Source organism: Lepidochelys olivacea (assembly GCF_965140295.1).
Source record: "Lepidochelys olivacea isolate rLepOli2 genome assembly, chromosome: 1".
NCBI classification, from domain to species: Eukaryota; Metazoa; Chordata; order Testudines; family Cheloniidae; genus Lepidochelys; species Lepidochelys olivacea.
In genome coordinates, this window is record NC_140411.1 from 142,157,832 (window position 1) to 142,174,998 (window position 17,167).

Genomic DNA, 17,167 nt, shown 5'->3' on the forward strand with positions numbered 1-17,167 from the left:
AGACAGCTAGTGGTCCCCCAGAAATACTGCCACAGGCTACTGTACCCGAACCCGCAATGTCCCTCTCTCAGGACACCAGGGAATCCTGTGCCCCAGGCAGAGGCTGCTACAGAATTTTTACTGGCCCGGAGTCTTCAATAACATCCAGCAATACTGCAGGTCCTGGGACCCCTGCCAGAGGGTGGGGAAGGCCCGGGACAAAGGGAAAGCAGCCTTGAGATGCCTGCCCAACATAGAGGAGCCTTTTCAGAAGGTGGCCATGGACATAATGGGGCTCCTCAGCAAGGCAACCCTGGCAGAGAAGAAATACATTCTAGTGGTGGTAGATTTTGTGACCCTTTACCCAAAGGCAGTGGCTCTGTCCTCTATCGAGGCAGACACTGCGGCAGAGGCACTGCTGACCATTTTCATCTGCTGGGAGCTCCTTAGAGACCAAGGATCCAATTTCATATCAGTCCTGCTCTGGTGCTTTTGGGCGAAGTGTGGGGTCCAGCACACCTGGGCCTCAGCATATCACCCTCAGGCCAGTGGGCTGGTGGAGAGATTTAATGGGACCCTGAAGACAATGCTGCTGCTGTCTCTCCTGCTGTTCTGCCTCATGCCTTCCCTGTCTCTCATGATCCTCTGATTCCTTCATGGGCCAGCATCTGCAGGACTGAGACAAGTATTTAACCCACCTGCTGTTCGCATAAAGGGAAGAGCCCCAGGAATCCATGGGGTTCTCTCCTTTTCAGTTGCTGTATGGGAGGAGAGTCACCTGGATTTGGTAAGGGACGAATGGGAGGGGAAGGCCTCTCCCGATGGAGAATCAGCGATGGAGTATGTACTGACTTCCTAGGAAAAGCTCACTGAGCTCATGGGTCTGGCCAGGGAGAACCTAGCTAGGGCCCAAGGGAAGCAGAAATATGGTACGACTGCTCAGCCTATGTCACAAGGGACCAGGTGGTGTTTCTCATCCCAGTGAGGAAGAATAAGCTACAAGCTGCCTGGGACAGGCCCTTTAAGGTCATCACACAGCTGAATGAGGTGAAACGTGGTGGAACTATCCAACCTGAGCACTGAGGGTACCATGTCAACATGATGAGTTCATACTGTGACAGGGAGAGGCTGCTACTGGCTGAGTGTGGGCTGTGGGAGAAGGGGGATGATCCCCTGGTGGATCTCTTCCCTGAGACAGAAGCTGGCCTCTGGCTGGAATCAATTCTTCTCTAGGCCCAGCTAATCCCTGCCCGGCAGGCAGAGATCAGAGTTGTGCTGAGTTCCTACCAGCAGCTGTTTTCCAGCTGGCCTGGGCTCACTAACTTGGCTGTTTACTGGGTGGGGACAGGAGCCACCCGACCTGTCAGGTGTCCCCCTGGGAAAACAGCCCAAGCCCTGGGGAGAGAGGACAGAGATATGCTGGCTTTACAAGTGATTCAGCCGGCCACCAGCCGCTGAGCCTCATCTGTGGTGCTGGTCCACAAAAAAGAGAGGTGGATCCGATTCTGTGTGGACTATCGGAAGCTCAATGGCATCACCATGTCTGGTGCCTGCCCCATGCCTGGGCCTGACGAGATCCTAGACAAGTTTTTGGGGGGAACTCGATACTTCACTACCAAGGATCTCACCAAAGGCTACCGGCAGGTGCTTGTGGATCCAGACGCCAGGTTAAAACTTGCTTTTGTCACCCCTTTGGGGCTATACAAATTTCTGGTCCTACCTTTCAGCCTCAAGGAGGCACCGGTCACCCGCCAGCATCCAGGGAATCAGTTACTGAGGGGGATAGAGAATTTTATCCTAGCGTATATTGATGATATGTGTCTTTAGCCAGACTGTGGAGGAACATGTGTCCCAGGTGAGGAGGGGGAAGGATTGACTCTGGGAGGCAAAACTGACTATAAATGCTGGGAAGTGCAAGGTGGGGATGGCAGAGGTGCTGTACTTGGGCCACAAGGCAGGAAGCGGCTACCTAAAGCCAGAACCAGCCAAGGTGGAGGTGATCAGGGATTGGCCTGCTCCCCAGACTAAGAAACAGGTCTAGGCCTTTATTGGGATGGTGGGGCACTACCAGAGGTTTCTGCCCCACTTTAGCTCCCTGTCAGCCCCATCACTGAGCTATATGATAAGGGTAGGCCAGACAAGGGGATCTGGACCAGGCAGTGACAAAGGGCTCTCTGCGCACTGAAGGAGGATCCGGTCTAGAGCCCCGTGCTGGTAAACCCAGACTTTGACAAATGTTTTATGGTGTTCACCATGCCTCAGATGCAGGGTACTCCCGGCTGGAGGTACCGAGCTGCCCTCCTCAGGCCTGGCTCCTCTCCTGCCCTCTCCTTCCCCTGCCGAATGTAGAAGACAGTCCTCTCCCGGTCTTCTTTTGCTGCATGGAAGGTGCCGGGGAAGGGGATCAGCACCGGTCTGTCAACGGTGTCAGTGGGGCACTCCACACCAACGCTGCGGTGCTCGGGGCAGAATCAGACCTCAACTGCTCCAGTGCCGGAGTTGGAGCCAACTCCATTAGGAGCGCTTTGAGACGGATGTCTCGCTCCTTCTTAGTCCAAGTTTGAAGGACTTGCAGATACAGCACTTGTCGCTTATACGCGACTTGCCCAGACACCTTAGACAAATGTTATGCGGATCGCTGATGGGTATCGGTTTTCTGCAGCAATCGCAGGGCTTAAAGCCTGGGGACCGGGGCATGCCCCGTCCCTAGGCTGAGTCTCATTGGGACTAACCAAGTAAAATGCACTAACACACTAAGAGATAACTATTTTACAAGAAAAGTTCATAACACTGAATGCAGCGAAAAAGCTAGCAGAAGTTTTAACACAGTCACTGGGGGCAAGAAGGAACTGAGGATGGGGGGAAACAGCAGCGCCCCTTATACCACAGCATGTGCACGCCACTCCAGAGAGCACCAGAGCCGGTCCCCTACAGCGGGTGAGGCAAACTTTTTGGCCCAAGGGCCACATCGGGGAATAGAAATTGTATGGTGAGCCATGAATGTTCACAAAATTGGAGCTGGGGTGCAGGAGGGGGTGACGGCTCTGGTTGGGGGTGCGGGCTCTGGGGTGGGGCTGAGGAGTCTGGAGTGTAGCAGGGTGCTCTGGTCTGGGACTGAGGGGTTTGGAGAGCAGGAGGGGGATCAGGGCTGGGGGAGGGGGTTGGGAGAGGCTCAGGGGTGCAGGCTCTGAGCAGCACTTACCTCAAGCAGCTCCCGGAAGCAGCGGCATGTCCCTTCTCTGGCTCCTACGCGGAGGCATGGCCAGGCGGCTCTGCACGCTGCCCCATCCAGAGGCACCCCCCTGCAGCTACCATTGGAGCACCGGAGGGGGTCATTGGAGCATGTAGGAGCCAGAGTAGGGCGATGTCATGGCTTCCGGGAGCCACATGGTCTGGGCCCCCGACACAGCACCCCGGCCAGAGCGGGGCCGAGCCACGTGGTGCGAGCCATTTTAAGCGAACCACATGGTCCAGTCCCCTCACCCAGCACCCTGGCCAGAGCTCAGAGGCTGGCTTAAAATGGCTCACAAATGGCTCACGGGCCGGATGCAGCCCATGGGCCATAGTTTGCCCATCCCTACCCTACAGATACCACTGAAGGAAAAGCTTTCGGTATCGGTTCATGTGGCAAGCACACACACCTAATAACGAATGGACCTGAGCAAGCACTCGAAGAAGAATGATGCCTCCTTTCTGAATCCCTCCAATGGGGGGGAAGTGGGGAGGGAGAGAAAGAGAGCGTGCAATTTCCAAAGGTGCACTCTGAGATGAAGTAGAGTCCATAGCTCCCTATACTGAGTGGCTGGGTTCTGAGGAAGGACGTAAAGCTGCTTCCATCAACAGATGTCAAAGCCTCACCTCTCCAGATTTCTTGGTCCTAGTCTTAAATCCCCTGGAGATCAGACAGTTCTCTCAAAAGGTGCCCCCTTCCAAACACTTTAAACAATGGGCTTGAGGGTCACTGACTGGCAGAGACTTATTACAGGCAGACACTACTTAAACCTTCGGAACTTGGGCATGCCCCACTACTTGGTGTCGATGACACCATTACATCCAAATATGCAAAAACAAACAAATATAAAAACAATCCTTCTAAACTAACACTAACTACTAATCTAATTATTTAAAGAGAAGCTCTCACCAAGAGAAAAGGAGAGTGATGAGGCACACAAGCTCTGTCTACCTATCACAGGTGGGGAGAAGGAACTGAGGGAGAGGTGGGGGCATCCCGACCTCTTCATACCATTGGCTAACAGCATGAGCATGTGGAGGGTGCATGTTCCATCCTGGAGATTTTTTTTCCATAGCTTCCGTGCACTGCATGAGCACATGCCTAAAGTGGAATGGACATGTACTATCACTTGAAGAACCTTAATTCTGTCATTTCATAACTTTTCTGCACTTCACTTTAGGATCGTAACATTCTTTTAATGTGTACGGAGGGAAGTGTTGGGGGGGGGCTGTTTTCTTTAATGAAGCATATACATACATTAAGGAGCCCAGCCTGGGACAGATTAGAGAGGGATGTAAGTCGGTGTCTAACATACACAGATTTTCAAAACACAGAAAAGATTCAAAAAACATATCAGTGTCAGACTCAGGTTTGTTTTTAATAATTGACAGACAAGATTCACAGGCTTGGATTTTATGTATTCATATATAAATGCAGTAGAACCTCAGAGTTACAAACCAGAGTTACAAACTGACCAGTTAACGATACACGTCATTTGAAACTGGAAGTACACAATCAGGCAGCAGCAGAGACCGCCCCCCCCCCCCAAAAAAGGCAAATACAATACAGTACTGTGTTAAACGTAAACTACTAAAAAAATAAAGGGAAGTTTCAAAAAAAAAGATTTGACAAGGTAAGGAAACTGTGCTTGTTTCATTTAAATTAAGATGGTTAAAAGCAGCATTTTTCTTCTGCATAGTAGAGTTTCAGAGCTGTATTAAGTCAATGTTCAGCTATAAACTTTCCAAAGAACCACCAAAGCATTTTGTTCAGTTATGAAGATTTCACAGTTACGAACAATGTCCACTCCCAAGATGTTCATAACTCTGAGGTTCTACCATATATACATTTTCACTAAGTGCAAAGCCATTTTGAAGGATGGAGCTTACCTATTCTTTAGTATATGCAGAAAATCTTTAAATTGTCAATTTAATTTTTAAAACTCCCACTTTCATCTTGAATCTTTGACAAATACATAAAAATTTCACCTTCATTCTAGCTGTCAATACCTGTGCTTCCCGATATAGTTTGTTTCTGTTTTTGTTTTTTAAGTGGTACTCATAAAATTAAAAGTAAAAATATTAACAGCACTGCAAAATATCTCCAACCCTCTTCCCCCGGCCAAAAAAAAAAGAGTCTGAATGAGTTACTGAGAGTTCAGAAAGGAACCATTAGTAATATAAATGACCAAAATGAGATGAGAGAGAGCACGCACCTGCAAACAAATGTATGAACAAACAAACCATCATGGATGGGCAGAAACTTCATCAGAAAAACAATGAGGAGTCTTTGTGGCACCTTAGAGACTAACAAATTTATTTGGGCAGCTACCACTCTGAAACCTATCAGAAAAACAGTTTCCCTTCATTTCAGACTGGCTTGTAGATCACAATCTACAGCTCAAAGAAAAAGGAAAGTTACTTCATGTTGCCTTATCACTTCTTTTAACCTCCTGTGTGGGAATGCACAAAAAGGGAATGCCAAATATTTTAACCTTTGTACATTACATCAGAGAAAGAGCTTATTCTTATTCATTGCAGCTTGATCTCAGATATAAGTGACACGTACCTTTTTTGACAAGTGGCTGGGCAAAACACTGGGTCTAAGCAAGAGTGACAGAAGTGTCCTGTGGCAGTTAACTTTTTATCACAATAGGGACATGGCAAAGAATAAACTATACTGAATAAGAACAGAAACAAAACAAAGGTTTCCAAGATATGCCCAGATGAACCCAGCAGGCAAGCCACGCCCCATATTGCAGAGAAAGGCAAAAAAAACCCAACCACCTCTCAATGTCTCTGCCAACCTGACCTGGAGAAAAATTCCTGCCAGATTTGGGGATGGGAAATCAGTAAGACTCAGAGTGTGAGCAAGATACAGAGAATCCTCTTATTGATGCCTGGTTGGTGTATCTCCTCAGAGCACTGATCCACCCCACTGGGTGTCCTGACTCCCTCCCTGGCCAATCTCTAATGCTTCAGAGGTAAAATACATCAATTCTACATGGGGGACAGGGATGGAAACTCTCCCTGGCCCCTGCAGATGGCTGACTGAAGCCCTGAAGCATGTAATTTGATTACAGCCATCTAATAATAAAAAAAAGTGTGCTTAATTTCTTGTTACGTATTTTTGTCCAAATTCCTTTATTACACTGGAGGTATGGACATAACACCCAAGATGCAGCTCTGCTTAGCCATTTTTTTTTTTAAATCTCAATTACAGCACCATCTTATAGTCATATTGCAGATTGAGGAGTGCAACCCTTTACCGCTGAATACAGAAATGGAGATGAATGCTCTCTGAACATTAACAGCAATGATCTAATCCTACATAGTCTTCTAAAATGCACCAATGAAGTGAGGTGTTCTGGGATGCTGGCCTACTGTCAACCAGCAACTGAGCTCAGATCAAAGCAACCGAATCTGTTCCTGTGACTGAATGCACTTCATTTTGGACTGCAGGACTAACTGAAGTTCAAGAGCAAAAAGCTGGTGCTTAATCTTGTGTATCTTTGTGCATTACAGTAGTTATGTAGATTTTCATAAATATCCCTCTAACATGTCAAGTAGCAGTAGCAATGTGGTGATTTTCAAATGACCAAATATCACTATAGATACCGAAATCTGGAGTATGCCTGCACATGTAAGTGCCCATATCCGCTCACTGTAATTGACAGGATACAGACACCTCAAAAGGAGACCTAATGTTGACACCATTCTATCTGCTCTTTGCCTTCATTGTACGCAAAATGGGGTGGCAGTATAAGAGAGAAAACTTAAAAGCTAGCTCTTAAAGTACACTTAGCCACTTCCCCAAGTCTAGTTACAGCTGCACATGCAAGAGTTTGTGCGCACACACCAGGAGTCTATAAAACACCATGGCAGGGGTTCTCTTTTGTTGCCTTCTTTCACTATTCCTCCCCAATCTACAAAAGCGTGAGTGTGTTCCACACAGAGCGCTAAACATATTGGACGGATACAACAGCGTCTGGCCCTGTTCAGGAGTGAGCAGGCTGTGGCCCATGTGTGCGCCTCCAAGCCAGCCGGAGCCTGGCACTGCTGTCACCCCGCCTCTCTTCAGCTCCAGGCTCAGCATAACAGGACAGGTTTCAGAGTAGCAGCTGTGTTAGTCTGTATTCGCAAAAAGAAAAGGAGTACTTGTGGCACCTTAGAAACTAACCAATTTATTTGAGCATAAGCTTTCCTGAGCTACTTAGTCTCTAAGGTGCCACTAGTACTCCTTTTCTTTTTGCATGACAGGGGACAATTCACCCCCCGGGCTCTACGGGCACAGCAGGGGAGCATCCGAGCAACCCCCATACCTCGGGCTCTTCCCAACACCTACAAACTGAGCAGCATGGGTAAGTCTCGCCTTCCACCAGCTGCCGCGCTCCTCGCTAGCCGGGTACTGAGCCCACCACCCCACGCCAGGCGTGCGCCCGTCGCCCGGCTGGATGCACCAGGACTCGCAAACCAGACACAACCTCTTCCCCAAATCCACGCGAGCCGCCCCTGCAGCGCGAGCTGCTCTGAGGATTAACAAGGCAGGCTGCGGAGGGAGAGCGCGCAGCGGGTTGCAGAACCGACCCTGGGTAACAGCCTGACAGGGCTGCTCGGCTCCCGGCTCCGGGGATGCAACGTAGGGCAGCGAAAGCAACGCCTCGCCTCTGTGCGGCCCCCGCCCGCACACCCTGGGACATGTCAAACCTCGAGCAGGCCTCTCAGATTTCCTGCCTCGCAGGAAGGCAACAGCCGCTGCACTCATCAGCGCTGCTGCTCGAGCACCTCGGCAGGAAAAGTGCAGCCTGCGCGCCTCGGGCCCCCCCGGGTCTGCTCTCCCTCGCACGCCAGCCTCTCGAGGCTGCATTTCACCCCCTTGCCGGCCGGCAGCCCAACAGCGGCTCCCGCAGCAAACACAAGCCCGCGGGTCAGCTGGAGAAATCGCAAACGTGTCAACCCAGCTTTGCAATCACCGCCCGCCCCAAGGGGATGGGTCCCCATCCCTTCCCCGCTCGTCGCCGCCCCGGCCCCGGCGCTGCACAGCCACGCGTCCACCCTTCACTCCGTCTAGCCCGGGAAAACACTTCGCGAGCCGGGGGGGGGGGGCGGGGGGGGCGAGGAAAGGCAGCAGGCGCCCCGGGGAAGCCGGGGAGCCTCCAGCCCGGCGGGAGACAGCAGCCTCCGGATCTCTAGCCCGCCCTGGTCACCCATCCGCCCGCCCGCCCAGTCCTGGGGGCGTCCTGCGGAAAGGAGACGCGCCCAGGAGCTCCCCGCGCCGCAGCCCGAGCTCACACTCACCCATGGATGTGGAGCCGGGCTCTGCCCGGCAGCGGGGACAGGCTGAAACTTGGGGACAGGCTGGACAAGCCGCGGGGACGGGAGCGCGTTTAAAGCCACGGGTCGGGGGTGGGAGCCAAGCGGAGCGGAGGATGCTGACTGAGGCAGCCGGGCTGCGTGGTGCTGCTTCTCGCTAGCGGCTCCTCTGCTCTCGTCGGCATCCAAACCGCAGAAATAGGACGAGACCGGGGGGGGAAGGGGGGGAGAGAGACGCAGTTTCCGCAAAGGACCTGAGCCCCCGCTGCTGCCCTGCACCGGGGGCAGCCGGGCTCGGCGAGCGGGGGGGTGGCTGCTTATGGGCGGCGACTCCCCCTCTTGGGTTCCGCGTGTGCAGCGGGGCAAGTCTGAATCCAGACCTGGGTCCCCCCCTTCCCCGCCCCGCCCCAGGCGCCGCCACGCTGGGCGCTGCCGCCGCAATCAGCGGCTCCGCTCGGCGGGAAGTGTCGCGAGAACGCGCCACAGCCCGGCTGCACCGCCTCGGCCCCGCGCCGCCCGCAGCAGCCGCGGCGGCGGCAGGAAGGAGAGAAGGGGGCTAGTGACCCTCCTGAGGCAGAGGCGAGAGGCGCAGGCGTGGGGAAAACTCAGCTCTCGGGGTCCGCCCAGGGAAGGCTGGGGATGCTGCTCCTCCCCCTAGGGACAGTTAAAGAGGGAGGCAGCTTTCAGGCCGGGGGCGAGGGGAGAGACAGTGGCAGATCTAGGCTGTTGCTTAATAAAACACCACAGGGATGACCATACCCTGGCCTCATAGCCACTGACTGAGGTTTGGGGGTTGGTTTTAACGTCAGGCAGCGAAAACAGTCGGGGTAGGCTATAAACAACACGCACAACCCCTTGGAGAGCGGAGGTTCCACGCCCCTGAACGGTTTCTGACACCTAAACTTCAAATACCTCCCAAATTCAAAGCTCTATATTGAACTGAAACCTCCACAAGTGTGCTAGCATATATGCCAGCAGCTGTACTTTTCACTCCATGCATCTGAAGTGGGTTTTTTACCCGAAAAAGCTTATGCGCAAATAAATCTGTTAGTCTTTAAGGTGCCCCTCAACTCCTTGTTTTTAATCGAGAGTTGTTGCTCTAGATGAGTACTTTCCAAGGCTCTTAGGAGACGTTCTATTAGTTTGTAGCCCTGTATGATTCAGGGGGTGTTGAAACATAGAGGGTCTGTAAAGCACTCTATTCTTGGTGACCAGATAGAAACAGCTCTTTAATACAGATTCTAATGAGAATGTATAGACCACCTCAGTAAAGCTATTCCAGCTGGAGTGAAGTGGCATGACAAAAAGACCTGAGCTCTGTAGCGCTCAAAAGCTTGTCTCTCTCACCAATAGAAGTTAGTCCAATAAAAGATACCTCACCCATCTTTAAAAAAAAAAAAAAAAAAAAAAAGAGTACTTGTGGCACCTTAGAGACTAACCAATTTATTTGAGCATAAGCTTTCGTGAGCTACAGCAAGTGAGCTGTAGCTCACGAAAGCTTATGCTCAAATAAATTGGTTAGTCTCTAAGGTGCCACAAGTCCTCCTTTTCTTTTTGCGAATACAGACTAACACGGCTGTTACTCTGACACCTCACCCATCTTGTTGCTATGGAAAAAAGAGATACAGACATCAGTAAGAAGACAAGGTATCAAAGCTGCTGTAACTGAGAGTCGAGGAGGCTAGATCATAAGAGACAGATTTAATTTAAAAAAATACTTTCATGTATAGTTGAAAGTAGGAACAATCACTCAAGTATAAGGATTTGAAGTCTGCATTTGAAGACAATGAACACTTGTGACGTTGACACAATGAAACAGTATCAAAATGATTCATTAGCTATTTCAGGAACAGTAACATGTTTGGACAGAAAGAGGCCAAGTGGCCTGTCTCAGCTTCCCTACCTATTTGGTAACTGGTGTTTTTCCGAGGTTAGAGTGTATGTAGAAGTTCAAGGGTCTTTGGAAGAGCTATACATATCAACTGAAGCAGACTTGCATTAAGAGGGGGAAAAAATTAAGAACTACAGAATCAATTTTAAATGGTAAGGTGTAGGAAATGTAATCTAAAGAGATATTTGCACTACTGAGCAGCTTTAACTGCCCAAGGCTGCTGTAGACTATTTCTTTAACTCTCCCTAGCATTAATTTAGCAGTGACGATGGAAAAATGCTAGCAGCCAAAATGATATAGATTTAACATGTGGAGCATATTCTTTCCTGTTTGAAAAATAGCTCTCAGGTATCAGAAAAGCAGAAATTATAAAAACACCTCAGTGGAGGCAGAATTGTCTATAAGTAGAAAAATGCTTTGATGCAATTTATTTGGACATCAGAATCTATATTTTTGAAATCTAGACTTGAACTGTTTCAATGTAGAAAAATAGATGATCTCAGAAAATAAACTCCACAGGGTAAGTGGCATGATTTCAGTTTTCGATGTCACGCACACATTGTGCTTTATAAATACCTAGGTTTAATTTTTTAGTAATACAGTATGTCTATTAGAACTAACTTTTGTTCAACTATAAAGCTATGTCCGTAGGAGAGTGATTCCATATGCTCAAGGAGTTTAAACTGAACCAGCTTAGACTTAACTGTATTCCTCTTATTGTTTAAAGTACTGGAATTTTAAGTTTTGAAAAAAATATATTACATGTCCAAAAAAGAAAAAAGTGTGCACAGAATGGCTTATAATGTTAAATGATTTCTGTTTTTATTAGATGTATCTGTAAGGAAAATAGTAAAACAAATCCAACACACAATAGGGACAGAATAGAAATGTAAGAGGAGCAAGGTAGGAAGAGTATCTCGTAGAGTCAGCTTTCACTGAAAAGAAGAATCAAGCCAACTTGTCCATTAACGTAGTTCCATCAAAAGCAGAGTAGAGATGTAAACTGAAAGGTATTGTTTCACTTTTCACTCCAGGCAATGGCATTGGAACATTTCTTGTAGTCATTCTTCCAGTCAGGGAGTGGAGGATTCTCTAACACATCACAGCCTGGCTCTTCACATACAAATGCAACCATACAAAGTCTGCACAAGGTCCAATTTACATCTGTCTCATGTACTAAATTCATCACATTTCCACAATATGAACTGAGCTTTAAGGTCTTTTTAAAATAACCAAACACCCCTTTTATAATGGCTTTCCTCTATTTTTTAAATCTGTGGGATAACCAGAAAGTGTGGAAATACAACTGCTGAAATTGTAGTGCTGGAAAGGTCTATTCTGACACAATCCATCTGCCTCCATTTAAGAAGAGTCCAAGATCATAAGTAAATAATGTGCCAACCTATATTTAGAATTGATGGAACTAGTTTTGATAAAAGAATGAGGATGATTCCATCGTAGAATGTTAATTGCTCCAGTTGTGGTTCTAAGGAGCTTAAGGTGTACTGGAGAAATTGGTATACCTCATTAGGCTATGTCTACACTACCGCGGTAAGTCGACCTACGCTACGCAATTCCAGCTACATCATTCACATAGCTGGAGTTGACATACCTTAGGTCAAGTTACCGCAGGATCTACACCGCGGGGGGGTCAACAGGAAAAACTCTCCCATCCACTTTCCTTACTCTTTTCGTCGGGGGTAGAGTACAGAGGTTGACTGAAGAGCGATCTGCTGTCGACTTGGCAGGTCTTCACTAGACCCGCTAAATCTACCGCTGGTGGATCAATATCAGAGCATTGATCCAGGCTGTAGTGTAAACATAACCTTAGAAAGAGGAGCATTTCTTCAGCAGTTTCTACAGGGATGGATCAGTGCTGGCAGGGAGACAGATGCCACAGTGTCTTCCAGTTTTCACAAACTGGCTTACTCCTATGTACAATTCCCAACTAGGCTCTCAGAATCAGAAAACTTCTTCCCTTCTGCTAAAGCACACTAGCAACTTCTGTCCAGCTTGAAGGAAACCACTCTAAAATAATTACTGTATTTGAATTAGCCAGTTTCCCAAGGATTAAAGCATGGAGATAATATACTCCCATCCTGGAAAGCGAAAAAAAGCTTTTTCTATAGTGTAGGCACTTTGTGGCTGGAAGCATCATTAGTTGTATGTTCATGCAGTGCCAACTACAAAAGGGACCTGATATGGTTAAGGCCTCAAGATGGTATCATAATATCCCAAAATAGCTTTCTAAGCCCTTTACTTTGCCAAAAGAATGACATACACTTAATATATTATTGAATAATATATTAGAGATAAGGATATCTTTAGAAAAGAAGGCATTTGGAAAAGAAAATTAATCTTCAACTACACTGTTTGCTTAGAAAAATGTAAGGATTTGTTAAAATGCACATTGCCCTGATGTATGGGATGTGATTATATATTTTAGATAAAAATGATTTTTTTGACTGATGTATTTCTCAGGAAACAAAAGCTCAACCATATGTAGGATGCAATTTTCAAAAGCACATAATTGTTCTTGTTGATTTTTAGGGAGACTTGTGCTCTTCAAAAAACAACAAGGAGTCGGTGGCACCTTAAAGACTAACAGATTTATTTGGGCATAAGCTTTTGTGGGTAAAAAACACTTCTTCAGATACATGGAATGAAAAGTATTGATGCAGGCATATATATACACTGACACATGAAGAGACGGGAGTTACCTCACAAGAGGAGAACCAGCGTTGACCACTGTGTGGAGGACTGTGATTCATAAATATTAATTTGGATCCTTGCAATTTTAGGGAAAGAATGCCTTTTTCTAACCAATTGCCGAGAAAGTTCAAACATTTAATTTTTGACTTTTGAGTTTCAAGAGGGAGAGTAGCCATGCCTCTTAAGGGCCTTTCAGGGCCTAAACTCTGAGTAGTGTTACTTTTATACATTTTAGTGTCATGTAAAAGGATGGCATCACAAAAAGATACACACACTTATCAGACTACTGGAGTGCAGAGCACACACTTTTCTCAAGGTGATCTCTTAAATTTTAGAAATTGGAACAATACAAATGTGAATTTAGATGTGATCAGAAATATTAGATTTGACTCTGTTAAGCCGAAAGATGCTATAGAGGACAAAAGTAATCTAGAAAGTTAGTGACTTTCTGACTGCAATTGAAAATATTCTATCCTTCAGCCCTATCCCTAGATTCTAAGGTCACTTATTACAGTACTTTCCATTTTGTTAAAAATCGAGGTTTTAAAAACTGTAAAGTGATGTGTGTAAACTAGCATAGATGGGCTTGAGATTGTTACAGCAGTTTTAAATATTCAACAGAAATGTACTCACACAGCAAATGCATGCCTCCCCATAAGTGGTGTACAAATAACCAGGATTTGCAACAAAAAGGATATAGAACGACATCTTTTGAATGGAATAAGTGATATATTCAGAACCTATCCTAGAGTTTTCTACTGTATCCATCATAATACCCAAACATTATTGTTCTAAGAATTCAAGAACATTTGTGGGCACTATAAAGACAAGAAATATGAAATAGAAGCAATGCTACTACACCCCATATTAGCTAGAAAGGAAACGTACCCAAAATTATAACTATATTAAAACTTTACATTCACAAAAGAGCAATGGATGAAGCCTTGAAGAAAAAAGCAATCTAGTACACAAATATTTTTATGGACTACATTTTTACAGAAAGAATCTAGCAGAATTTTTTCTAAGGAAAACTGGACACTACTTCAATAACTACACATGATTATCAATTCCTGATCCTAAAACAACTCATTAAAACAATTTGCAACTCTAAAAAATTAAATTTGTTAAAACATCTATTTAGAGTTTGTAAGAACAATCTCTGTATTAACATAGGTTTCAGAGTAACAGCCGTGTTAGTCTGTATTCGCAAAAAGAAAAGGAGTACTTGTGGCACCTTAGAGACTAACCAATTTATTTGAGCATAAGCTTTAGTGAGCTACAGCTCACTTCATCGGATGCATACTGTGGAAAGTTTAGAAGATCTTATTATATACACACAAAGCATGAAAAAAATCTCCTCCCACCCCACTCTCCAACAAGAGAGTGGGGTGGGAGGAGGTATTTTTTCATGCTTTGTGTGTATATATAATAAGATCTTCATCGGATGCATACTGTGGAAAGTTTAGAAAATCTTATTATATACACACACAAAGCATGAAAAAATACCTCCTCCCACCCCACTCTCTTGTTGGAGAGTGGGGTGGGAGGAGATTTTTTTCATGCTTTGTGTGTGTATATAATAAGATCTTCTAAACTTTCCACAGTATGCATCCGATGAAGTGAGCTGTAGCTCACTAAAGCTTATGCTCAAATAAATTGGTTAGTCTCTAAGGTGCCACAAGTACTCCTTTTCTTTTTGTATTAACATAGTATCTGTACAGAGTCAAACATAAGCATACTTGAATGACAATATATATGTTAATGATCAGGAAACTATTAAACACAATTATAGTGAATCAAGAGACTAAGTCATACTTTAGAAAGTTTTACTCGCAACAGTGAAGATTAAAAAAAAATACTATGCCCCACCACACCAGCTGAAACAATCATGTTAAACTTAAAAAAAGCATTTAAAAAGGTTTAATGGAGAGGAACTGCAGTATAGATTGGGTCTACTTTAAATTTATTTCTTAACAATGGATAGCTAGCCACATCTTTGCTGGATGGAAAATTGTTGATAATGGCTAAACAAAGGAAAGAAGCTTTTGTTGTTCCAAGGACTGTTTACTTAATCAGCAACTCACTGGGAGGGCCCTTCGCCAACCCCATTAACTAGAATAAAAACAGTCACAAGAAAAAGAAACCGGTCACAAAATAAGATTAGCAACTAAATTATTTACAGAATATTACACCAACATTTCAAGACTATGAGATTTAAATGACTCAGACAAGATTCAGAGCAACAACTACTATAGTGTAGTGGGCAGGGGGGAAGTATATGAAGAAAGCAGGGAGGCACAAGTCTGTGCTAAATCACATGCCTCAGTATTTATTCAAGAAACAGGCTAAGGGCTTTGTTATAAGAGTGGTTATGTCAACTCCTTATCACTGAAATTCTCTTAGCCAAGACTGAGATAGGACAGTGGTTAACATTTAACTGATTCCTAGAAGTCTAATAAAGAGTTAGAGGGTTATAGGTAAGCACTCATAGTTCTTGCGGTTGCTATTTTAAAATTATATTTATGGTACTTTTCTTTGCAGGGATGCTGAAGCACCAAGTATCTTCCTAACCTGCACCCGTGGAATAAAGTCATGTCATAGGCAAGAGATCTGTGCATATATCTAGGCACTAAGTTTTTGCACATTTTTGCTGCACTAGGAGGTGTAAAAAGTTTAAGATTTCCCCTTTAACCAAGAAATACAGACAACTTGGCAAGGGTGGCACTAACTGCAGTTTAAACAGAGGCAAAATGTGTGTCCTGTTTCTAAAGACCTTGGAAAAGCAGATTCTTCCAGCAGGTAAAGCAAAGTTTAGTAAGGATTGTATGCTCTGTTCTTCCTCTGAGGTCAATACTAAAAAGCCAAGTGTATTTTCCAAGTCGTCCTTATCACTTACCACCAGTATCTTAATCACTTAACTGAAGCCTCTCTCACTCTGTCCATCATATCTGAGTCAAGATGGAGATGCATTTTTCCATGGACTGAAAAGCCAGTTTTGAAAAGCCTTCCTTTTCTATCGAGTTTCACAAAGACTTTCAACCTTTTGATTATCTGTGCAACTCTACGCTCAGACAGAGGAAGCTGAATGTCTGTTTCATCCAGATGCAGTGGAAAAGAGGATGGCACCTAGGTATAGTCAGTTAGTGTCCAGACTGGGCCTTCAGGTGAATCCCCAAAGAAATCAGTCATCTGCATTGAGGTAGTCTTCTTGTCTTAAAACCTGGATATAACCAAGTCCTTTACATAAGGTAAATTGTTAAATTTTGAAAAAGTTGTAAAATTAAGCAAACAGAAGAGGGTAAGGCAGAGCTCTACTAGTGTGTTAGCTCTCTAGTTTTCCAGTAACTCTCACAATTTTCTTAACTTTGGGAGTCTGACCATCAAAGTAAAAAAATTCCAAAAGATTAAATTAGGGTTCTAGCCATGCAATGTCAAATGTATATGCCAAAGCAATTACATACTTAAAAATGGAACTTTGATCATATTAACCATTGCATTTTTGGATAGTGGTGAAGAATAATTTAAACATTTCAATTTATAAATACAACTATTGGAAATATGACAAGCATCATTCTAGTACAGTCATTTTGAGATGACTGAAAGCAATTTAACAAAGATCTACACAAATTTAAATAAGAAAAACTAAAAAGAATGGCTGTCAGACATAATTACATATTCAACATCTAGCACTTCACAATAGTAGTGTCAATTGGCTTTGCCAATAAAAGGACATACCTATGCCTCCTCTTAGTTAAGCTACAATATGGAGGCTGAGAATTACTTGCATAGGGAAACAAAGTGGCTATTGTAATCCACAAATGTCTCCTACCCACATTTCCATCAAACTGATTTTGAAAATGACATTTTGTTTTTGTACAGCAAGAGGTTATTTTCCTTAATGCAGTACATTACAGAAAGGCACAGAATAATTTTATGATCTCATTTTTCTTATAACTCTCACTGACTTCCTCTTTCCTCTATTTCTGGGCTGCCTTTTGGTATTTCAGTCTATTATTCTCAGCAGATACATCACTGTATAGT

General features: G+C 45.2%; 1 protein-coding gene across 2 annotated transcripts in view; it reads right to left on the reverse strand.

Annotated features, from left to right (window-relative positions):
* Positions 1-9,037, reverse strand: part of SH3KBP1 (SH3 domain containing kinase binding protein 1) — a 336,824-nt gene extending 327,787 nt beyond the window's left edge. Inside the window, exon 1 of one of the 2 annotated variants that reach the window (XM_084616743.1) lies at positions 8,509-9,037. In XM_084616743.1, coding sequence (XP_084472869.1) covers positions 8,509-8,512 — 4 coding nt within the window. In that variant the 5' untranslated portion in view covers positions 8,513-9,037. The remainder of the gene's footprint in view (positions 1-8,508) is intronic. The other variant, XM_084616744.1, reaches the window with a different exon arrangement.
* Between the last annotated feature and the right edge of the window lie 8,130 nt (positions 9,038-17,167).